This window comes from Panthera tigris, chromosome D4, assembly GCF_018350195.1.
Source record: "Panthera tigris isolate Pti1 chromosome D4, P.tigris_Pti1_mat1.1, whole genome shotgun sequence".
Classification (NCBI taxonomy): Eukaryota; Metazoa; Chordata; class Mammalia; order Carnivora; family Felidae; genus Panthera; species Panthera tigris.
This window is the reverse complement of record NC_056672.1, coordinates 72,320,523-72,344,697: the sequence shown is the minus strand read 5'-3', so window position 1 is coordinate 72,344,697 and position 24,175 is coordinate 72,320,523. Positions and strand designations below refer to the sequence as shown.

The 24,175-nt window shown below is 40.2% G+C and overlaps 1 protein-coding gene across 4 annotated transcripts; it reads left to right on the top strand.

Moving 5' to 3' along the window:
• Nucleotides 1–1,434: 1,434 nt before the first annotated feature.
• Nucleotides 1,435–20,822, top strand: LOC102972525 (INTS3 and NABP interacting protein). Of its 4 annotated transcripts, none has more exons than XM_007094297.3 (5): nucleotides 1,435–1,601; nucleotides 2,752–2,834; nucleotides 15,841–15,943; nucleotides 18,821–18,911; nucleotides 20,018–20,822. In XM_007094297.3, exons 2-5 carry the CDS (start codon nucleotides 2,810–2,812, stop codon nucleotides 20,111–20,113), a joined length of 315 nt encoding a protein of 104 aa, XP_007094359.1. In that variant the 5' UTR covers nucleotides 1,435–1,601; nucleotides 2,752–2,809; the 3' UTR covers nucleotides 20,114–20,822. The 4 variants fall into 4 exon arrangements, with proteins under 4 accessions (XP_007094359.1, XP_042820626.1, XP_042820623.1 ...); XM_042964692.1 differs by lacking the exons at nucleotides 1,435–1,601; nucleotides 2,752–2,834 and adding exons at nucleotides 8,642–9,022; nucleotides 9,672–9,842; XM_042964689.1 differs by lacking the exons at nucleotides 1,435–1,601; nucleotides 2,752–2,834 and adding an exon at nucleotides 9,054–9,842.
• Nucleotides 20,823–24,175: the final 3,353 nt, after the last annotated feature.

The following is a 24,175-nucleotide window of genomic DNA, read 5'->3' as shown; positions in this document are numbered from 1 at the left end:
TTTATTTATTTATTTATTTATTTATTTATTTGTTTATTTTTGAGAGACAGAGACAGAGCACAAGTGGGGGAGGGGGAGAGAGAAAGAGAGGGAGGAAGGCACAGAATCCAAAGCAGGCTCCAGGCTCGGAGCTGTCAGCACAGAGCCCGACGCGGGGCTCGAACTCAAAAACTGTGACATGGCCTGAGCCAAAGTCGGAAGCTTAACGGATGGAGCCACCCAGGCACCCCAAGGCCTTTTTTTTTTTTTTAACATTTATTATTATTTTTTTAGTAATCTCCACACCCCACGTAGAACTCCCAACTCACAACCCTGAGATCAGAAGTCATATGCTCTTGCAACCGAGCCAGCCAGGCACCCCTCAAAAAATGCCTCTTAAATGAAAAGCAGTCCTCGCTGACTACCAGAATGCTCATGTATTACACTTTATATCTATATTGAAGATGTCAGCAAGAGCTGGACTCTGAGGAATTCCTTCCTCGAGAGCAGAGACAATGTGTGAGGCTTAAGAATGTGGGCCTTAGCATCTGGCAAACATTTACTCCTTGGAAACTCAGGTTGTTACTTGACATAAAGTAATTCAACATTTCTGAGTTTCATATACAAATACATAAATATAAATCATATATAAATCAGGAAATGGCAGGATCAGAGCCCGATGCACAAGAAGAACCTAGCATGCAGAAGGCACTCAATACATGCTTGGTAGTGTTATTATTTCAGAGATCCATACGTAACAAAGTTGTGCCTTATAAACATTTACCATTGAGCAAACATTAAGAATCGATGTTCAAATTCTAGAAATATTCATAACAGGGGTTACCCACCAAAGAACAGGTGAAACACACCAATACATGGTTACCTTTTAATGTAAATAGGTAGATCTGTAGATCAGGCATCAGGTGATCCCACTAGGAGGGGCTTTGTGTTCTGAGATGTGGCACAGCCATTTCTTAAACAGATTATAGCACAGTAGCAAACACTTTTGCATGTTTGGTGCTTTTCTTATGTATAATTATGTAAACTATAAAAAAAAAAAATCCCTGGGATTTGTGGAAAAGTGCAGACGCAAAACCCCAGATGGTTGTTGAATAATAAAAGCCAGCCCTGCCTGTGAAGACTGGCCCTCCTCTTATCCTAGCCGGAGTGGATTCCTATCGTCACAGGCCTGGCCAGGATAGTGACTTTTCTCTGAACGGTGGCTTTGACGAAAGGGCCACTCGCGGTGCTAAGGTCTCAGCCGGTCTCGGCCCCGCCCCTGCCCGGCAGGGCCTGCGACAAGCATCTCCCTGAGCCCCGCCCCCAACAGCACCGCCTGCATCTCCCATGAGCTTTTTCGGCTGTCACTCTTCAAAAGGGAAGTGGCGCCTGCGCTGAGCAGTTAAAGCGCGAATCACAGTTGGCAGCCGCTGCTGTCTGGAGGCGGGAGGGGGGACTTCCGCTCCCTCCAGTGTACGTCAGGCAGGAGGCGGAAGCGTAGCGGGGGCGGGAAGGTTGTAGGGCCGCATGTTGGGCTCTGTTTGCAGGTGTTTAAGTGGTCGCGCCCTCTTTGAGAGAGCGATCTGGACGCGTGGAGGGTCCTGGACGCTTTCGTGGCCCGGGTAAGTAGGACCACCTGATGGCGCCGGGGGATGGAAGTGTGTGGCGCCAGCGCGGATCTGCTGCCGCTGTCTTTGTTGCCACAGGGTAGCGGGTTCTCCACGTTCTTCACTCCCCCTCCTCTGGGTGGTGTCGGCCGCAGCCCCCGCCCAGCCTGCCCTCCACGCCCTCCCGCAAGGGCCCTTTGAGTCGCGGGTGCCGCCTTGTCACATCCCCGGTCAACGTTCCCCTTCACTAGATGGCCCTCTTTCTTCCCGACCCAACCTGCTTGCCTCGCCCTGTGCTTCTGCCGAGGAAGCGCCTAACGATATTTTGTTCAAAACCGCAATCCGTTTGCTAGCCCTTGTACTTTTACGGGGTTCCCGTAAAGGCATCCTTCAACGCGTCGAAAGAATCAGCTCCTCTCTGCTTCCGGAGCACTAGTTACGCCTTTTAAAGAGCGCGTTCGTTAAACTTTTTCGTATGGTTGCTTGAATGAGAGTATATTTTCCCATCGGATTGTATGTTCCTTGAAGGCTGGCGTAGGGTCCTGCTCATTTGCGATCTCCCCAAGGCCTAATACAAAAACCACGAAGTTTGGAAACTAACAGCCCAAAGTATTCTTACTAGCTTTGTGACCTTGGGCACGGATCTCCCTATCTATAAAATGCTGATAAGTAAAATAATTTCAAGCATCTTAGTGTATGGTGCAGACTATATACTTGGTAAATTCTAGGCTTGTTTTCCTTTTTAGCTTTTAGTATACACAGTAGTTGCTGGATATATTTTAAGTGAATCCAAAAGCACCATAGTGGAATGATTTTTTTTCTTTCTAGCACTCATATTGATGCTGTCAATCGGTTGATATATGTGGTAGTATTTGGTAAATACAACGTAATGGTGTATATTAAAGAGAGTAATGCTAAATGTCGGTATCAACATCTTCAAGAATAAACACTTAACGTTCTAATTAAATACTTGAGGACTTTGCAGAGTTTAAATTTGTGATTTAAGTCTGTGTGCTTTTTCAGATGTATGTTTCTGATGAGACGAAGACACTGCAAATGTTTCATTGTAGGAAAGCTAGCTGTTCCTGACAACTTTTAGTTTGTTATCAAAGTATGGTGCATTTTATATGTTTGTACACGTATTCGTTTTTTTTTTTTTTTACAGGAGATTGGAAATTGTTGACCAGTTGCCACTGAACATAGTTGAAGCAAAATAGGAAGATATGGCAGCAAACCCATCAGGACAAGGTAACGCATGCTGGAACTTGTTATTAATGGGAACTTTTCCCCATAATAGTGAACATGTTTTAATAGAAAAGTTAGTATACAGCAGTTAACTGTAGTCAGAATAAAAAATGAATAGCAAAGTAAAAACCCTGTATTTGAAGTAAGTCCAAGATTGTATCAGATATATAACATTCTTAATAGCTATTAATTCTATGTTTGTTTGTTTTTTTCAAATGTTTATTTATTTTTGAGAGTGAAAGAGCAGGGGAGGGGCAGAGAGAGAGGAAGAGAGTCCCAAGCAGACTCCACACTGCCAGCACAGAGCCCGCTCCATCTCACAAACTGTGAGATCATGACCCAAGCCAAAATCAAGAGCTGGATGCTTAACCAACTGAGCCACCCAGGCGCCCCTATTAATCCTGTATTTTAGCCTGTGTTAAGATTATTCACAGTGTAAACCTGTGTTCTCTCTTACTTGCAGTCAGAACCACTTTAAGTTTATTTATTTATTATAAGAGAGAGAGCAGGGAAAGGGCAGAGAGAGAGGAGGAGGGAGAGAATCCCAAGCAGCCTCTGTACTGTCAGTACAGAGCCCAATGGGGGGCTTGAACCCACGAACCTCAAGATCATGACCTGAGCACCTAAGCCAACATCAGGAGTTGGACACTCAACCGACTAAGCCACCCCAGGCACCCCTCAGAACTGCTTTTTTTTTTTTTTTTTTTTGAAAGAGAGGGCGCAAGTGAGCAAGGGGCAGAGAGGGAGGGAGGAAGGGAGAGAAAGAGAATCCCACAAGAGGGGGAGAGAGAGAGAGAGAAGCCGGGCTCACCTAAAGTGGGGCTTGAGCTCACCCGATGTGGGACTTGAACTCATGAACCATGAGATCATGACCTGAGCCAAAGTCAGATGTTTAACGACTGAGGCACCCAGGCATCCACATGTCAGAACCACATTCATTCATTCATTCATTCATTTATTTAAATGTTTATTTATTTGAGAGAGAGAGAACCCACACAAGCGGAGGAGGGGCAGAGAGGGAGAGACAGAATCCCAAGCAGGCTCTGCAATGTCAGCACAGAGCCTGACATGGGACTCCATCCCATGAACTGTGAGATCATGACCTGAGCCGAAATCAAGAGTCTGACGCTTAACCAACTGAGCCAGTCATGCGTCCCCAGAACCACTTTTAAGATGTTATATTATCACCAGGCAATATCCATGCCTTTATCTTCATTTGTTCTAGAAACTTTCATATACATCTCTGTTTAGAAGCTCTCTAAAGCAAATCAAGTCAGACACATCCTAGAGAAGGAGTTTTTATTTAAAAATAAATTTTGGGTAGCTCAGTCAGTTGAACATTGGACTCTTGATTTCAACTCACATCCTGATCTCACAGTCATGGGCTAGAGCCGTGAGTCAGGCTCCAAGCTGAGAGTGGAGCCTGGTTGGGATTCTCCCTCTACCCGCCCTGCTCACGTGCGTGTGTGCTCTCTCTCTCAAAATAAATAAATAAACTTAAAAAAAATAATAAAATAAAAATAAGTCTTAGGGGTGCATGGGTGGCTTGGTTGTTTGAGCATCCAGCTCTTGATTTCAGCTCAGGTAATGATTCCAGGGTCGTGGGATCGAGCCCCACATCAGGCTCTGTGCTGAGCCTAGAGCCTACTTGAGATTCTCTCTCTCTCTGTCACTGCTCTTTTCCCCTGCTCACACTCACTCTCTCTCTAAAAAAAAAGTTTTACAAAGTAAAATTTAATCTCTAGAAAGTATTAAATCCCACTTTGTAAGTTGTTTCCTGTTCTACAACTTGAAAGCAAACCTCTATTTCCTTTCCCTATCAACTCTGAACTTTTTTTGACCCATATGTTTTTATCCTCTCTGTTCTGATTTTTTTAACCTTAGTTTTGTCTTAAACTTCATATAAATGGAATCATAGTGTGTATACTTGTTTGTGTCCAGCTTTCACTCACTGTCATGCCATGTATCAATAGTTCATTACGTTTATTCTGGAGTAGTTTTCTACTCTGTATTTATCACCATTTTTTTATTCATTCTCCTGTTCAGGGGTTTTGGGGTTGTCTCAGTTTTGGCCATTGTGAATACAGTTGCTTTGAAAATACTCGTTTATATGTCTTTTTGTAGATATTTGGATTAATAGATACAAGTGGAGCAACTGAGTATATTGTTAATTTTATAAAAAACTGCCAAACCTTTTCCCAAACTGCTTGTACCATTTCACATTCCCTCTGGCAATGTGTGAGAAATCTGGGTGCTCTACATACACCGTTATAGGTCTCTTTAATTTTAGTCATTTTAGAGGACAGGAAGGGACATCTCATTATAGTATTAACTTGCACTTTGCTGATGACAAATGTTGAGCTCTTTTTTGTACTTCCTGGCCATTGTAAATCCTTTTATGTGATTTGAGTGTTTAGTTCATTTTTTAAAAATTGGGTTATTTTTACTATGAAGTGTTTTGTTTTTTTAAGAGTCTGGATATAAGCCCTTTGTCACCACTAATTGCATCATCTGGATCATCTTGGAGTTGGTTTCTGTTGACTGTATTTTTTTTTTTTTCTTTTTTTTTTTGAGTGTGGGTCATGTTTTCCTCTTTCTTGCTATACTTAGTGATTTGTTATTGGATACTGGATATTATGACTAATACATTGTAGAGACTCTGGATTCTTTTTGTATTCCTCTGAAATGTGACTTCTAGCAGATGCAAGCCTTCAACTCAACTCAGACTCCAAACTCTTGTCTCCTTGTGTTGGGCAGTAGCTGAAATCTCTGCTCAGTCTTGTAAGCTTCCAGCTGCTACTTTATTGCTAAATCTCCCAGGGTTTCCCCCATACATGTGTAGTTTTAGCAAGAAGCAAACACTTTGGGTGGATTTTATAGGCTTTACTCCCTATGCCTTTCCCTCTTGGGTTTCTCCCCTTATTTTCTGGCCACTCTGCCAGCCCTGAACTCTGTCCTCTGATACCTCAAAAGCCAGTAAGGTGAGGCAATCCAGACTGTGAATTGAACAAAAAGTCATGAATCTCCCAAATCTCCCTAATTGGAGTTTCTGCCTGATTTGGGTTAGTTTCTAGTGCCTTCACATAATGATTTTTTAATCCTTTGTCCAGAATTTAAACTTCTACAGTGGCAGGGTTGGTCTAACCAAACTACTCTGCCAGTACTGGAAGTTGGAAGTCTGCTGTCTTATTATATGTAAACTTTTTTAGTATATTAGTTGCATTTAGGGCAAACTAAAGGTTGCCTGAGTTTTACAGAAGTGTAATGTTGTGAAAAGCTAGCTATGGTGACAGTTGTAACTAGCTAAGAACTGTTCTGTTCTCTCAAATAACCATGTGTGATTTGTGTGCTCTGTGGATTAATCACAGGTCAACGTTCCCTTCTGGTCTTTGATCTCTTCTTTTCATCAAGTTATCAGATTAAAAGTAATTTAATTTGAACCAAAATAAAATCAAAGATATGTCTATTTTTGAAAGGAAATATGCTGCTAAAAAAAAATCACACAGTCCAGATGAAAATAAATTTTAAATTATCTGTTCTAATATCACAAATAATCGAGATTTACAGTTTACTGGTTATTTTTTTTTCCACATTTGCAATAAAACAATAATTTTTAGGGTTGTTCTTGATTTATCCATAATCATCTTCTGTGAAACATCCCCTAATCTAAATAGAAGCGAATTTAGATTAGCCTTTTGGCTTTTGTTGTCCATGATTTTGTTGGTGTCCTGGGCTGCTATTAGGCACCAGCAGAGGGAGTCCATATCATGCACCTAGACTCCAAGTGAATTTTAAAATTCTTACCTATTTGGGTGTATTGCATTTTACTCTCTATATTAAATTATTTCTGTACTGTTTACGTGTATAGGAACTACTCAATACAGAGATTGAATGCCAAGTGCCATAATTATCTTATAATGATAACTGAGAGAACCATGACTGAAAAAGAAATCCTGATCTGTATACTGCAATTTGTTAATTTGTCTCTAGTATAGAAGACAGAATCCCATTGTGTTCACTGAGCCCTCTAGCAGATCTAGCAGTCTGTCATACTGTGGTAGCAGTCAAGACTGCTAATTTCATAAGCTCTTGGCAAACCATCACTGAAGTCTCCTATTCTTAGCATCTGTCGTAGTATGGAACATTTGGTTCGTTCTTAATAACTACTTGATGGATGAGTAACATTTTTGAGAATTTTAACATGTAGAGGCAGATTGTCAAACTGCTATTTGGCCAAGGTACTATGTAAAGAATCTTTCATTATTGGTAAATATCAAGGTCCTATGTACGTGTGGATTGGTCCAACCAATTGGACCAACCTGATTTCAGACACAGAGAAACCTAGTGAAATAGGAAGAAATGTGAATTCTTTTCCTTGACTCTTTTATAGTTATCTCAAAACGTTTATAGTAATAATTATAAGCCCTGCAGATCAGGTGGTGGGAACTACTGATTTGGGACCATACTAGATGCTCTTAGCTGTGATTTCAGGGTGCTATGTGGGAGTGGGGTGGCAAAACTCTTGGGAGGTGTCTTGCTTGACCTCAGGCCCAGATGTTATCTTACCCCAAACCATCTATAGCCCAGAAGAAAAGCAAACGTACCCTTAAGCCTTGTACTAAGGTATACTGCATCCTAATTAAGAGTTTGTCTCACTGAAGGATAAAAATCATTTTTAAATTCTTGCATTTGTATATTTTAAAATGGAGAGTGTGGATGCAAAAATGCAATTTGCAGTTGGGTTTTTTTTTTTATTTTTTATTTTTTATTTTTTTTTTTAAGATTCATTTATTTTGAGAGATTGTGGGCACATGCATGAGAGCAGGAGAGGGACACAGAGAGAGGGAGAGAGAATCCCAAGGGATACAGAGAGAGAGAGGGAGAGAGAATCCTAAGCGGGCCCTGTGCTGTCAGCATAGAACCCAACACAGGGCTTAATCTCACGACCCTGGGATCATGACCTGAGCCGAAATCAAGAGTTGGATGCTCAACCAACTGAACCAACTGAACCTGCAGTAGGTTGTTTATTTTTAAAGATTATTATTATTTTTTAATTGTTTTTTTAATGTTTATTATTTTTGAGAGACAGAGCAGGGAAAGGGCAGAGAGAGAAAGACAGAGGATCTGAAGTGGGTTCTGTGCTGACCACAGAGAGCCCAGTGCAGGGCTCCAACTCAGGAATAGTGACATCATGACCTGAGCCAAAGTCGGATGCTGAACCGAGCCACCCAGGCGCCCCTACAGGTTTTTTTTTAAGCTATATTTCTTTTTGTGTCATTTATTTTTTTATTAAAAAAAAAATTTTTTTTTAAATGTTTATTTATTTTTGAGACAAAGACAGGATGCGAGTGGGTTAGGGGCAGAGAGAGAGGGAGACACAGAATCCAAAGCAGGCTCCAGGCTCTGAGCTGTCAGCACAGAGCCTGACTGGGGCTCGAACCCATGAGCTGTGAGATCATGACCCGAGCCAAAGCGGACGCTCAACCAACTGAGCCATCCAGGCGCCCCATTTTTGTGTCATTTTTAACTGCAAAGCAAAGAGTACAGTATTTTTCTGATGTGCTAGGATTGATCTGTAGGCCCCAGGTTCAAATAGGAATGAAACTGAGTTGAGGCAGAATTTGCTGTAAAGTAGCTTCTTAGAGTATGTATAGTTAGGAGAGAGCTTGAGATCCATTCAGCCTGGCCTGGAAGCCCTGTCCTGTGAGTGTATAGAAAGCTGCATGCTAATCAGCTTTATTCTTTGTAATAAAAACTATTCACTGAAAGTGGATTGGCAGAATGGGGCTGATGAGAATCTAATGATGTTAACTAATAGAGAATGCTAGATAGTAATAGCTAGTATTTATTAAGCAGTTACCACATGGCAGGCTGTATGCTATATTCCCTATATTTCATAAAACCACCCTTTGAAGTTGTTACCATTGTCCCCATTTGTCCTGCAAAGTGAGATGATTTTCCCAATATTAAATAGTAACTGGTAGTTCTTAGATGAGAAATCAAATCGATTCTGTGCCCACGTCCCATGTTTTCCCATACTGCACTTTAGCTGAGGGATTAGAACATTCTAATTATAGCACCTAAGAAAAAATTGGGAGTTCTAGAATAGGGGCAGAGACTTCTTAATCTTTGTATCTCTTCTGCATCTATTATGAGGCAGAAAATCCTTGTACTGAATGAAAAAAGGCCCTGTGAGTTTAAGAGGGAAAAAAAAAAAAAAAATGAGTGATGAGGAAAGGTCAGTTCAAGCAGATCACTCATCATCTTATTTAGCCAGTCCTGAAGATGGGAAACCTCAAATAGGTAGAAAAAGTGGCAGTCGCTTACAGGGAGTAAGTCCATGAGGTCTGAGAGAGAACTTGAACACAGGGAGATCATCTGAGCAGACAGTAGTGTTTATTCCTTTGATAGGTATTTTCAGTAAAGTCCAAAAGGTGGCTAAGAGTTTTAGATCTCACCGGATATAAGAAGTGTTTGCCATTCACTAGATACCTAGAAGCTAATTATTGGTAATAATCAACTCATGTTGATTTAATGTGATATGCTTTTATTCTGCTAAGACTTAGACATCAAGCAGTCTCCCCTGGATGAGGTTTGAGCTGTAACCACGGAGTACATGACATATATCATTAGGCAGAATGGTCCCTCCCCCACCAAAGATGCCCACATCATAATCCCCAGAACCTGTGACTGTGTTACCTTATGTGGCAAAAAGAACTTTGCCATGTGATTAAGGTTAATAAGGGCCTTGAGATGGGAAGATAATCCTGGATTATCCAGGTGCACCCATTTTAATCACAAATCCTTAAAAGGAGCAAATTTTTTCCTGGCTGTGGTCAGAGAAATGACAATAGAAGAAGGGTCGGAGAGATGCAACGTTGCTGGATTTGAAGGCAGAGAAAGGGTACCAGGATCCAAGGAACTCAGGAAGCTTCTAGATGCTGGAAAAGGCAAGGAAACAGATTCTCCGCCAGAGACTCCAGAAAGGAATGCAGCGCTGATTGTAGCCCAGTAAGACCACTGAACTATAGAACTGTAAGATAATAGCTTCATGTTGTTTTAAGCCACTGAGTTTGTAGTAATTTGCTACAGCAGCAATAGAAAAATAGAAATAATTCACCATATCAGAAATCTAGGAACCATCCATGACGCCTTCCTCATTCCTTACTTTATATTTACTCTATCAGTGTCCTGTTGATTCACCTTCCTAAATAGCTCTTGGATCTGTTCCTATCTTCCCACTTCTCTGTCCTGTCATTTCTCGCTTGTTCTACTGTAATAGTCTCCTGTTTTCTCTTGTGTAGCCTAATCTCAGCATTGCAGCTACAGTGCTCTTTTCATAGGGAGAAGTATCATTTTCCCCCCACCCCTAATGAACTTATTTATTTATCCTTTAGATTTCAGTTCAGGCATTACTTTCCCTGGAAGCCTTCACTGGTGCACTTGCTCCCAGTCTAGGTCAAGTTTACTCAACATTAATTCCCATGGTAATGATTGTTATAAATGTTTATAGAATTTTCTTTCTTTATTTCAGACTACTCATCTTAGATTCTAAGCATACACTCATTTCTGTAATTATTTGATCATTTCTATCCTCACTGGACTCTGACAGCCATGAGAGCTAGAATCATGCCAAGTTCTGGCTTATCATTGTATCCTTAGAACTTTATCTAGTGCCTGTGTATAAAGCATACACAATAAATATATGTTGATTCAATAAATAACTTAAAACATGTTAAACTAATAGTGCCACAGTGACTTTCCTTTAATACAAAACAGGTACCTTAAGTATGATACGTTGATTTAAAGTATAGCTGTGAAGGGGCACCTGGGTGGCTCAGTCAAGCATCTGACTCTTGATTTCGGCTCAGGTCATGATCTCATGGTTCATGAGATTGAGCCCCACGTCGGGCTCCGTGCTGTCAGCACAGAGCCTGCTTACGATTCTTTCTCTTCCTCTCTCTCTGCCCCTCCCCCTGCTCACATTTTCTCTCTCTCTCTCTTTCCCTCAAGATAAAAAAAAAAAAAGTATAGTTGTGAAGAATATCTAGCTTGTAGGATAACCACCTCAAAGGATTTGAATAATATTTTAAAATATCTTTTAAAAAGTGTTATGAAAGCAGTTTATCAACTGTAATTGGAAAGTGGATGATTCATAACCCTACTGAACAAAGAAAATAATTTTCATTCTTTAGCTTTAGAGTTGTTTTTTTTTTTTTTTTTTCAGTAGAAAGAATTCCAGTTAGTGCTTGTTGTTTACATGTGATAGAGCTATTCATGTAAAGTGAATATCAGCTGTTAGGTTTTATTTTTTATTTTTAAAATATTTATTTGTTTTCGGGAGAGCTCAAGCAGGGCAGGGGCAGAGAGAGGGGACAGAGGATCCAAAGCAAGTTCTGGATTGACAGGCCGACAGCAGCAAGCCTGACGTGTGGGGCTTGAACTCACAAACTATGAGATCATGACCTGAGCTGAAGTCAGACGCTCAACCGACTGAGCCACCCAGGTGCCCAAGCTGTTAGGTTTTAAATGTAATTGACGTGAGGCTAGTTCCTCAAGAATGTTTTTAGTGACCAAAAAATGTGTAGGAGTTAAATGTTTCTATGAATGAATGTGGAGATGAGAATATATATATGGTTGTGGATGGAGGTAGGGTTAAAGTTCTAAAAGTAGAAGTATTTTAGAGACTGCTGCTTTATTCTAAGATAATTGTTAGGGAACAGGTTAATTACAAAGGAATATTAAGTACTGCACGTGAGATGTATCTTTAACACCCTTACGCTTCTAAGAATATAAAAGTTGGATGTAACTTTGTGAAATGTGTAGAAGAATGTAGCAATGTTAAATTATGGCACGAGATAGGTGTGTGTTTTTTAAAAAAAACTCATGTAGTGAGTATAATAAAACAGTTAAATGTTATATTGGTGTCCTAGAGTTTGTTTGTATAAACCCTAAAGGTGGGAGACTCTCACTACATAACATTATACTTTATTTATTTATTTAAACGTTTATTCATTTTTTGAGAGAGAGGGAGAGAGAGAGAGCATGAGCAGGGAAGGAGCAGAGAGAGAGGGAGACACAGAATCCGAAGCAGGCTCCAGGCTCTGAGCTGTTAGCACAGAGCCTGATGCGGGGCTCAAACTCACAAACTGCGAGATCATGACCCGAGCGGAAGTCAGATGCTTCACAAACTGAACCACCTAGGCGCCCCCCCCCCCTTTTTTGAACATTTATTCATTTTTTGAGAGAGAGCATGAACATCATTCAATACAACCAGATAAACTACCTAGTTTGTGCCTTAAGTTTCAAATTTGCAATAAGTTATTATTACTCCCTAAGTGCTATCTGTTGACTTTTATATACTTTTATAATGTAAATGTTTTGTGCAAAACAGACATGTAAAATAATACTATATATTATTTTTTAAAAATCAAGAAGGAAGCATAGGTTTCAGGGGCATTAGACAAGATTAGAATATAAAAGGCTAAAAGATCTGACCATTCCCTTTCCCTATAAAGTTTAGCCTTTGTGGCTCTCAGCTGCCTGTAGTTACACATTAAGATCTAGAATATTATGCAAGAGATCATTTTGTTTGGTTAGGCTGGAAAAGGAGTTGATCGAGGAAGTTCCTTTAGAGACGTTTAGGACATAAAATTAGTTGGATTAAGTGATTGGTTAGATGTGGGTAGGAAGAGAGGAATTATAAGGATAAAACTTAAGCTTCTGGGTGGGAGCATGGGGGCACAAGTGAGATACAGAGATAAGCATTATCCCCTCTTTACAGGGAGGAAAGGCTAGGAGCTAGCCCAGGCCAGTGACCCCTTGTTTAAATATTCTAATGAATTCTTTGAAGTCTGAGGGGATCTTTTGCATGGAGAAAATACTCATCACTGCTCATAATTTAATTGACAGTGTATTAAACCTACTCATCTAATAAACTAAGTTCTAAAATAACATTTTTTAAACCTGTAGAATTGATTATAAGCTTATTTAGTTAAATTCTCTGTAATAGTTTAAATTAGAATTATAATTAATATGACTGTGTAACACATCCCTAATTATTGCAAAACTTAGTACACTTAAATCGATTTTAAAATATTAACCCATGATTAATTAATTTACTCATTCTGTACTTGTTTTTTATATCTTCCTTGGGCTATAATAATTTTCTCAGATTCTTACCTCTGTACTTTCCCAGGATCCTGGTAATTTTTCTATACTTTCCTAGGGTTACAGTAATCTTACCACTACCAAAAAACAAAATTTCAGACAAGTCAGGATTTAGTGTTTTTGATAAGTTTGATTCTCAGCCAAAACACAAGATTTGGTAATGCTTTTAAAGATTAAAAGCTTAAAAGCTGTGGTGGTGTGCACTGGGTCCCTTCTATAATTAAACGTTACCTGTTAAGTTAGTTAATGGGATTTTTGCAAGCTCATGCCGATCTCACAGATTTTTGGTTTCTTACAACCTGGAGTTAGTCCCTGAATGAAATACTTCTGTGTTCTGTTTTCATTATGAATTGCCCTTTTCTGGTAGCTTTACTGCCAGGATTTCATGCATTTCATCTCCCAAGAGGTCCGGGATTATTAGGTCTATACAGTTAGTTTTCTTTAGGATATTTCACTAATTCATCCAGTTAGAACTCAGAGTTTCTACTTGGTCATTGTGTGACATGGGTGCTCATTGCCACTGGGTCCCCTTTTAAATGGTGTATATGGGTGAGGACCTGCACTGAATCCACCTCTCCTGTTCTTAGTACCTAACCTGCTTTTTCTGGAACTGTTTGACTTAGCCCCTGTTCCCTGTGCCTGCCCCTGCCTCCCTGTACCTTAACAAAAAAGTATTCAGCTATACTTTATAAACAGGCACATTTAATAGGAGAAACAAACCCCTAAATGTTAACACTGACCTAATTATTAACTATAATTATTATAACTAATTATTAATTATAATAACTATTATTTTCACCCTTCTTTACAACTATTTTTATGTATTTTAACTTTCCCTTTTGTATCTTTCTATGAAGTCATGGCTTATCATAGATTGAATTTGTTCTATTTAGCTATAATTATTATTCTCTTTTTAATGTTCCAGTTGTGACAGCCTGGCTAACCTTAAGTTGGCTTCCTTGTCTTCAGCACTACCTTGGACATTGTTTAAAAAACTTCTTGCTTCCTGACCACTAGATGTTCCAGGCCCTTCTTGATTTTTTTTCTTGCCCTAAGACATGCACCTAGAACTCTGGTTCCTTTTCCTGGAGGAAACACATTTAAAAATAGTTTACATTGGGGCACCTAGGCGGCTCAGTCGGGTAACCATCTGACTTTGGCTCAGGTCATTATCTCCTGGTTGATGGGTTCAAGCCCCGCGTCAGGCTCTGTACTGACAGCTCAAAGCCGGGAGCCTGCTTCTGATCTGTGTTTCCCTCTCTCTCTCTGTCCTTCCATCGCTCATGCTCTCTCTGTCTCAAAAATAAATAAACATTTAAAATTTTAAATAAAAATAATTTATGTGCATTTATACACGAAGAGCATTGAAAAACTCGGTTGTGCTTGTATTTATCCGAACGTTATTTATCAAATTATCTTCATGTAGTCTTTTTGATGTTTTGTACATACAGTTTCTACGTACATACAATTACTTTACTGATAGTGACCCTAAAACATTTTTTTGTGAACAAATTAATCTTGAGGGAAATTGGTATTTCTGTAAACAGCAGATCAGTACTTTCCAGTGTGGTTATTTATTTTGCTCATCACATAATTTAGACACTATCAGATTTTTAAATTTGCTTTTCAGAACTTTATTTTATTTTTATTTTTATTTTTTTAAGTAATCTCTACACCTAATGTGGGGCTCAAACTCACAAACCTGAGATTGAGTTGCAGGCCCCACCGACTGAGCCAGCCAGGTGCCCCAGTTTTCAGGACTTTTCTATTTATAGTATCTCTAAATTCCTACAAAGATGGAACCACAGAATTATCTTCTAAGAATGCATTAGCCTCTTCTGAGAAGTGGAGAAAAGTCTCGTCCTATAGGTGGAAATATACCCAGTGGTGTAACTTGCTTTACATATATGTAACTTCGTGTATACAAATGGGAGAGTGCTCCTTTCCCTTGGAAGGCGTTCTTCAGTTTACAGAGACCTCACTTTGAGGTTCGTTTGCCTGTCTTTTATCTTTCCATTTGTTTTCTTCTGAATTAGGGATCAGAAACTCAAATGCCCACAGGGCGTATAAACAAGTTGAATAAGAACTGCAATAAGTTAGAGAGTGCCCATTAAAGGTGAGGACTGTTCGTTCTAGTTAATTTTTACCATGGGGTATCCAGATCCCTTGTTGCCAGTTCTCAACATGTTTCTAGAGAAGCAAGAAGTCTGAGAATTTTGTTTAAATTATCTCAATGTTTACATGTTGGCATTTACTTCAGATTTTAAAAACCTAGTTGGATGCTGCTCCTGGGCCAGCACTTTGCCCCCTCTGCTCTAGATCTTTTGTAATTTAAAAATCAAAAGCCTAATGTTAAGTACTTGCTAACAGACACATCTTTCTGCCTCCCCCCCCCCCCCCCCCCGCCCCCCATTAGGCTCCATTTCTTTCCCAGAATTGCTGTGTGGGCAGTCACCGTTTTTTGACTTGTTCCTTGAAAGATTGTGCGTCATTTCTGAATGAAAGCAGCTGAGAAAAAGAAATATTGTTTAGGTCTGAGCATGTCTGTTGCTGTTTTCCTCCTGAAAACCTTGGTGATTACAGTTCTTTAAAACTAAGTCTTTCGAGTCCCTCAGTCAGTATTGGACTTTACATGTATCCGTGGTCCGTGCTGGTAAAGCCACTGGGAAGTAGGCAGTGGGAAGACAGTAACCATCTAGGGAAATGACTTACTAGTGAGTTTGTTATCTCGTTAGAGAATAGAATTTGCTTTCTGGGTTTCTAGATGGCCTGGGTTTATAAAAATATCTCTAAAATGTTTTTTTATTTCTCTCTCCCCTCCACCCACTGTGTTTCTTAGGTTTTCAAAACAAGAACAGAGTTGCGATCTTGGCAGAACTGGACAAAGAGAAAAGAAAATTACTCATGCAGAACCAATCTTCAACAAATCATCCTGGAGCTAGGTATTGACGAATAATATGGGTTTTATATTCAGTGATATAAAAAATATTTTGGACAAAATACCTCAAGTTGATCGGCAGTGGTTTATTTCTCTAATATTGGAATTTACATGTTATGTTTTGTTTCCTAGTTAGATTTGAAAAAATTAGACAAGTAGATTTTGTTGGATTTTAAATATTTGAATTCTAATTAGAATATTTAATGTTCCCTACAGCCTGCTTTTTAAAAAAGAAAAGGATTTGTGTGGTTTTTGTTTGTTACTGAAATTATTGTCAGCATCCCACTCTTTAAGCGTTCTGTAAAGCTGGTAAAATTTAGGTATCTTGATGATCTTTGTGTTCAGTTTCTGCCTTCTTACATCTCTTCCTTCAGATTACCCCATTTAACCACCACCCTAGCCTTCCTCTCTCTTTTTTTTTTTTTTTAATTTTTTTTTTTTTTTTAACGTTTATTTATTTTTGAGACAGAGAGAGACACAGCATGAACGGGGGAGGGGCAGAGAGAGAGGGAGACACAGAATCGGAAACAGGCTCCAGGCTCCGAGCCATCCGCCCAGAGCCCGACGCGGGGCTCGAACTCACGGACCACGAGATCGTGACCTGAGCCGAAGTCGGACGCTTAACCGACTGAGCCACCCAGGCGCCCCCCTTCCTCTCTCTTTCAGCCAGACCTCTTAAAAGTGCTGTTTATCCTCATCTTAACTGACTCCCTTTTACTCCTTAGTGCACTCCACTTGGTCTTGAGGCCCCCTCTCCCTGCTTCCCAAGAATAGGTGCTCCCCTAAGTCACTTGCACCCTCATTGTAGATAAGTCCAGTAGGTCAGAGTCCTTTTCTTATGAGACGTGTTAACATTATTTGACACCACTGATCACTCCCTCCTTCTGCAAATACTCTTTTTCCTTGGCTTCCATTCACTCAGTGTCACACTGTCTTGATTTCTCTTGCAGACATTTCTCCACTGCCTGTCTCGTGAATGTCAGTGCTCCTCAGAGTTCAGTTCTAGATCCAGTTTCCCAGTCTTCTCACATCTTTTCCATTGGACAGCTGCATCCGCTTTCACAGCCTGTTATTTATGTGCTGATAACTTTTATCTAGTTTTCTCTCCCAAGTCCCAAACCGCCTCCTGGATACCTCCACTCTGATGTCGTTGAGGCATTTCAAACTTAGTATGTCCCGAGCTTAACAACTCTTACCTTGGTGCCTCTAACTAACTACTTAATATTCTTGGGTTTCTTGTCTCAATGGATGGTACAGATCTACATAAGTGTGACCTTCATTTATTATTATTATCCTTTCATTTCTATCTCAAAGCATTTACCATTCTTTTATGTTTATACGTTGAAATGTGTTTCAAATCTATTCTTCTTCATTGCTACTGGTCCTGGCCACTCTCATTTCTTGCCTCAATTACTACAGCTGCTTCCTCACTAAGTTTCCTGTCATCTTAAGTCTTCCTGAATACATTTATCAGTTGTGTCAGTTAGGATGCTTTAATCTAAAAGTAACAGAAAACCAAGAAAATGGGCACGTACATTAGGATGTACGTTAACCAAGAGTATGAAGAGCAGGGGTGTCCAGAGTGGCGTCATGCGGTGGCCCAACAGTGTCAGCAGTGCTCTGGCTTCCCTCTGTGCCTTTCTCTGTGGGTCAGCAGCTCCCTAATGGTCAAAATACGACTGCAGTAGCCTCAGCCTCACCTCTACACTGAGCCACCTATAGAGGCAAAAGCCAGAAGGTTCCTCCCCTGTGTTCCTTTTGCAAGAGCATGGAAAATGTTCTCAGAAGCCTTCTGGCAGACTACCCATCAAGTCTAGTTGCCCAGAATTGTGTATCTTTCTCTTGCCTAAGCCAGAAACCAGCAAGGGGAATGGCACTGTCTTAACACCCACCAGAGTTCACCCCCTGAGAGATGAGCCTGGCTGGCCCTGAAGCATGGAAACACCGATAATAGAACTAAGTTTGTGTTCCATTGGCAAGGAAATAAGAAGACCAGCAGTTGTTGAGGTGACCAGCACTGTCTGCCATAGTGGTGGTCCTTCAGAGCCATCGTATGGTACTGGTGATCATGTCACTTCTCTGCTTCTAATACTCTTGGGGGTCTCCCTTTACTGTTAGGATAAGGTCTACATTTCTTAATGTATTTCACAAGGCTTTTCATATCCTGGCACCTGCCTTCCTCCCCAGCATCATTTTTTGCTAACCCATTTCACCCCTTTTCAATCCTGACCTTCAATCCTATTGAACTCTTAATTCCTTCAGACACATCAAGGTCTTTTGCCCTGGGCTTTTTTACACTTGCTGTACCTTCTGCTTGAAACGTTCAGTTCTTCTGTTTTCATCATAAATGTAACTTTATGATAGACTGGAGTAACCTCAGATCTGTTTGAAAGTAAGGGACCATAAATCATCCCCAAAAAATCATCAAAAAAAAAAAAAAAAGTAATTCGAAGCCCCAGTAAATAACATAGGCTTTCTTCATATAAATTAACGTCGACAGTGGGAGAAGGAAAAAAAGACTTACTCTGGAAGGCCTTTTTTATCCCTATAAAGAATATATAAATGAAAAATGTAGGGGCGCCTGGGTGGCGCAGTCGGTTAAGCGTCCGACTTCAGCCAGGTCACGATCTCGCGGTCCGTGAGTTCGAGCCCCGCGTCAGGCTCTGGGCTGATGGCTCGGAGCCTGGAGCCTGTTTCCGATTCTGTGTCTCCCTCTCTCTCTGCCCCTCCCCCGATCATGCTCTGTCTCTCTCTGTCCCAAAAATAAATAAAAAACGTTGAAAAAAAAATTAAAAAAAAAAAAAAAAAAAAAGAAAAATGTGATTCAGAAGTAAGGAAGTCTCTACTTTCAACAGCCAAATAACTAAGATTCCCATTTTAGCATTGCACTCTCGAGACCCTCTCTTAATAAGGACTTCCGGGATCATGCTGAGCAGCAGCATATTGCAGCCCAACAAAAGGCAGCTTTGCAGGTGAGCCAAGTGTAACTGACATTCTTGTCTCATTGGAGATTTCCTGGATCTTGGAATCCAGCGCAATTCCTATTTTGTATTTCAGTGGAATGATATCAATAAAAGCGTTGCGCACATCGTTGCAATGGTTTTTTGATGTTCAGTCATGCTCAAAGGATTTGAAGGACCAATACAGCAGAAATGAAAGTATCTTTTATGGTTTTGACACCGCCATGATTGATTCTGTGCCGTACCTGGCAAGGGATTGCTTGTGTACAAAAGAGTTTAGGATATTTGGATGGACAGAATGATGTTAAAAGCTAAACTGCCTAGTTTAATGGTATGTACATACTTTTTTCGAATTTGTCATGCCGTTACATCCCTTAATAGTCTTACTTGTTCTTTGTTGTTTGGATTCTTTTTTTAATGGTCAGTATATGCTTAAAGATTCACACTGACCATAGGAATGTGATAATCCATCAGTTTTTAAAATTTTGCTCTTCATAGTAATAATAAACAGTTTTAGTATTACAGTGATCTTGGATAGTTTAACATTCTCGGAGACCTTGAACAAGCCATCATTACTTATGCTTTTAAACCTTGGAATTTCAGAATTGGAAGAGACATAAAAGATCATCTCACTTCAGGCAACCTAAAAACAGTCTTCTTTTCTCTAGCGATAGAGGGAGGTCACTGGTGGTTTTCTGTTACTTACATTACAACATTCTCAACAAAATGTTGGTGTCTTAATCACCAGTAATCGGCTCCCTTCCCAACTGCTGCCCTTCTTTCTCAAGTTCCTGCTTTGTTGATTAAGAGGAGATCTCTGGGATCTTTGTTGCTAGAGAATTACAAAGTAATTCATGTCTTTGACTCATTATTGACTTTAGAGAATCACAGAGGAGAGAGTGGGTCTGATAAATGAGTGCCTGGTGCAGCTTGTTAATATGAATTTTTTATTACTGTCCATCTCCCGTGTATTTAAACAAAATTAGCAGCAGCAGAACTAATTTTTAAAATAAATTTTGTCTCAGGGATAAGTAATTTTAATGCCTTGGTTGAAAAACTGTGACTTTTAATAGCTTAATTGCTTTTTTTTTTTTTTTTTTTTAAACTCTTCCCTCCAGCACGCACATGCACATTCATCTGGATACTTCATAACTCAAGACTCCGCATTTGGGAATCTTATTCTTCCTGTCTTACCTCGCCTTGACCCAGAGTGAAGAAAATATTTGTAGCAAAGGCAACTATATCAGATGCCAAAGCTACTATCATTTAGTGCTATACAAACTGTGACTTACAGAATTTTGGTGAACTTTTATACTTTTTGCTTTTTTGAAAGAAAGGTATGTGTAAGTCAAAGCAGAAGAGGAGGGTCACCAGGAGGATGCGAGCTTTGGGAAGTGTACTCGCTGAGGAACTGATGATGCTACTTGTCACTGTTTTGTCACACAGAACAGTTCGGTTTTAGCTCCAAATCAGACTCTGGATTGGATGGTCCCATACATTCACCCCCCGCCCCCAACTAGGTGGCCTGAATATATCATTGTCCACAATAGACTTTCATGAACCGTTTATATATAGTACTTAACTTTAAAAAAATGAGGGTGCTTTTAAAAATGTGAACCAATGGACTTAAATAAGTTACATTTATATTTGCTGTTTATAGAATTGCTATCAGTGTATCTTTTGTGTTTATAGTCAACATGTCGTCCTGAAATCTTTAACTCATAACTGTCTCTCCTGTTTTCATTTTCAAAGAAAATCTAAGATACAATTAAGTTACCAACAAATCTTAAACATCTTTTATAAACCTATGCCACTATAAATTATGTGACTAAATGCTATTAAAAACAGTGATAAGAGGGGTGCCTGGGTGGCTCAGTTTGGTTGAGCCTCCGATTTTGGCTCAGGTCATGATCTCGTGTGAGTTCAAGCCCCGCGTCGGGCTCTGTGCTGACAGCTCAGAGCCTGGAACCTGTTTCAGATTCTGTGTCTCCCTCTCTCTCTGACCCTCCCCCGTTCATGCTCTGTCTCTCTGTCTCAAAAATAAACGTTAAAAAAAAATTAAAAAAAAAACCCAAAAAAACAGTGATAAGAAATGTGGTTTTAAAATTTGTGCATGCTCTTATTATTTAGTGTTACTACATGTGTGGTGTCCCTGAGTTTTATTGTCCATTTTTGTTCTAATTAAAAATGTATGCAAGTCAAGCCCCTTTTTAATTTAAGGAGTTAGGTTAAGCAAGTTTCTCAATATGACACATCTTCAACAGAATCTGGGGTGCCTGTTTAAATAGGCAGTGCCTCCTACCTTACTCCAGTCCTACAGAATTAGAATCTCTAATTCAGAACAAAGTCTGAAAACTATTGGTAGGGGAATTCAATTTTCACCACACACACACACACACACACACACACACACACATATGTATATGTGTATATATATATATGTATATGTATATATATGTGTGTGTATGTATATATAAAGTCATAGATTTCTATGTTCATGAAACTTAGAGGTCATTTAGCTAAAATCTACGTTTTTTTCTTACCTTTAATAGGACTGAAATTATATTTTATACTATATCACAGATATAGTATTTTATAGCTACTTATAATTGACCTGATATTAGCCTTGAGTCCCCATCATCTCTGGTGGTAGGAACTGAAACTTAAAATTCCAGTTTAGGTCAATATTTAATCGAAGTTCATCTCCCTTTTCAAAGGGTTTCTTTCCCTCCTTCCCTAGATATTTGCAACAACCGCTTAGCTCTGTTAACCCAAACTAATTAAAGCAAGGATGGACAATTCTAGACTTGGCTGTGCCATTTAGATTCTTGAGAATTTGAACTGATTTTCTGCATTTGGGTGAGGTGGCAGTTGTTCCATTGTAATGGTCATTATTACAGCAAAGGTGCCCTTACTCCCTGCTGCTGAGGAGCTCCCAGGGACCCCTGGCCCCTGTCCTGCCTCAGGCCCATCCAGTTCTTCTTTGGGACTTCTACAGTGGCCCTCATTTTCTTGAATTGTTTTGACAGTTTCTGTTCTGTGCAACCCACAACTGACTGGCATGGTTCTAAATTTATCTATTGATGCTAAGAAGGTAAAACATTTGGATTGTATACTTTTTATACTGTTGAAGCCTCTACCTAATGTGTGACTTATATAACCTAGATAAAGAGATCTTTTTTACAGTGGTATCTTTTCTAGTCTCTTAGCCTTTTATTTATTTGTTTTTTATTTTTGAGAGAGAGATCGTGAGTGGGGGAGGGGCAGAGAGAGGAGGGTACAGAGGGTTTAAAGCAGGCTCAGTGCTGACAGCAGTGAGCCCGATGAGGGGCTTGAACCCACGAACCGGGAGCTTCCGCCCACAAACCGTGAGATCATTACCTGAGCCAAAGTCAGATGCTTAACCAACTAAGCCACCCAGGCGCCCCAGTCTTAGCCTTTTAAATAGATGTTGCTAAATCCTGCAGTCCGGGCTAGTAAGCACTTCCTTGCACCCCTCTCCTGGGAGTCACTTACAAATTCAGTTCTATTCAGTATGTATTTGTTAATACACACCCTGTAAAACATTGTAGTATGGTGGGGGGAACAGGAGGCCTGCTCTGAAGGAAGTCACAGTGGAGAGGAGCCTGTTGTGGCATAGCAGAAATGATAAGGAAGCCAGAGGGCAGTGTACCATAGAAGAGGCATTCAGAACACAAAGCATTCTAAACAGGCCTGGAAGTATTGGTCCGATTTTACCTGGAAGGGCAGGAAGAGCTGCTCCAGGCAAAAGTCAGGATTTCATATCAGAAGTAGGAAGTAAGACCATTGGGAAGGCTGCGGAGGATAATGGGAAGGGCAGGGGGCCAGTCAGAAGCCCTAGGTGAGGCTTCAACATTGCTTCCCGCCCGCCCCCCCCCCCCCAGTATGGGTGAATGGGGGTAACTCATTCAGCCTCTCTTGGCATGTCACTCTGTCTCACCTGTAAAATAGGAACAGCACCCACTCTGCCTACTTCATAAATTGTCTAGACCAGTATTTTTCCGAGTGCAGGCCTCAACCTGTTACTAAATTGAGAAGCCAACTTAATGGCTTTAATGGGGTGTGACCAGCATTTTTTCTTTTTTTTGAAAAAATAGCATGAGAGTGCATGGCATGTGGTAATAGGAGATTTTGTTTCACGAGTCTTCTATTTCCATGTGTGTGTGTGTTTTGCTTGTTTTGTTTGTTGTACTAGTATGTAAGATCTCTGAGGTGAGGATTTGTTTCCTTCCCTCCCCTCCTCTTTGTTCACTACTGTATTCTGTTTAGTTTTTGGCATATAGTAGGTGGCCAGTACCTGCTTATTGAGGGAATGAATGGATATATATGACCTGGGTCGTGATGGAGAAGGTATTTGTTTTGTTTTTTTTTCAGTGAGTCACCCCAAGAAAAAGTCTTGAAAGCCACTGCTCAAAAATACAGATAATAGTGCTTTGTATGATTCTGTAATAAAAACTAAAATGACTCACTGATTTCAAACAGATTTTGTTTCCTCTGAACAATCTATAAAACGTCTCATTAAGTGGTCTCAGTTCTTTGTTTCGCTTTGGCAGTAGAAACTCAGCCTTTCTAGGAGTTTAAGGCCCACGGAGGCAAGGGTCTTTGCAAACATGTTTACACTGAGAATAAAAGGTCAACCTAGGGCGCATCAGGTCATCGGTGCCGGTCAGCCCCACCACCAGCATCCGGCAGCCAGCACGAGTCCTGTTTCTGCATCAGCTCAGCCAGTGTTTACTGAATGCTGTTCTTCTTTACCTCTACGCACAGGGAACACAGGTTGTTTTTTGTTTGTTTTCTTTTTAATGAGCAATAAAGAATGAACATAGGAGGAAGTGGAGAACTTCACTACCCTCAAGAACCTGACAGTCTAGAGTGGGTGAGACAAACACGCTAATAGATAACTTTCTAGTTGCACCTTATTAGTGAGGAGAGGATAAGCCTAGGGCCAGTGAAGCCTATGTCAGGATAAGCATCTGAGGGGCGGGCTTCTGTTTGGCTTCATCGGTGGAACATGTGACTCTGGATCTTGAAATTGTGAGTTAAAGTCCCACGTTGGGTGTAGAGATGACTTAAATAAATATATCTTTAAAACAACCAAACAACAAAAAAAAAGAATAAGCATTTGAACTTGACTTTTGAAAGAAGAGCGTCTCAGCCAAGGAAGATAGAGCAACAGTGAAAGCAAAGGAAAAGCCTGCACAGAGGCAGAACAGGCGTAGGGGCCATTATGAAACACCAAAAGTCCAATTTGGCTG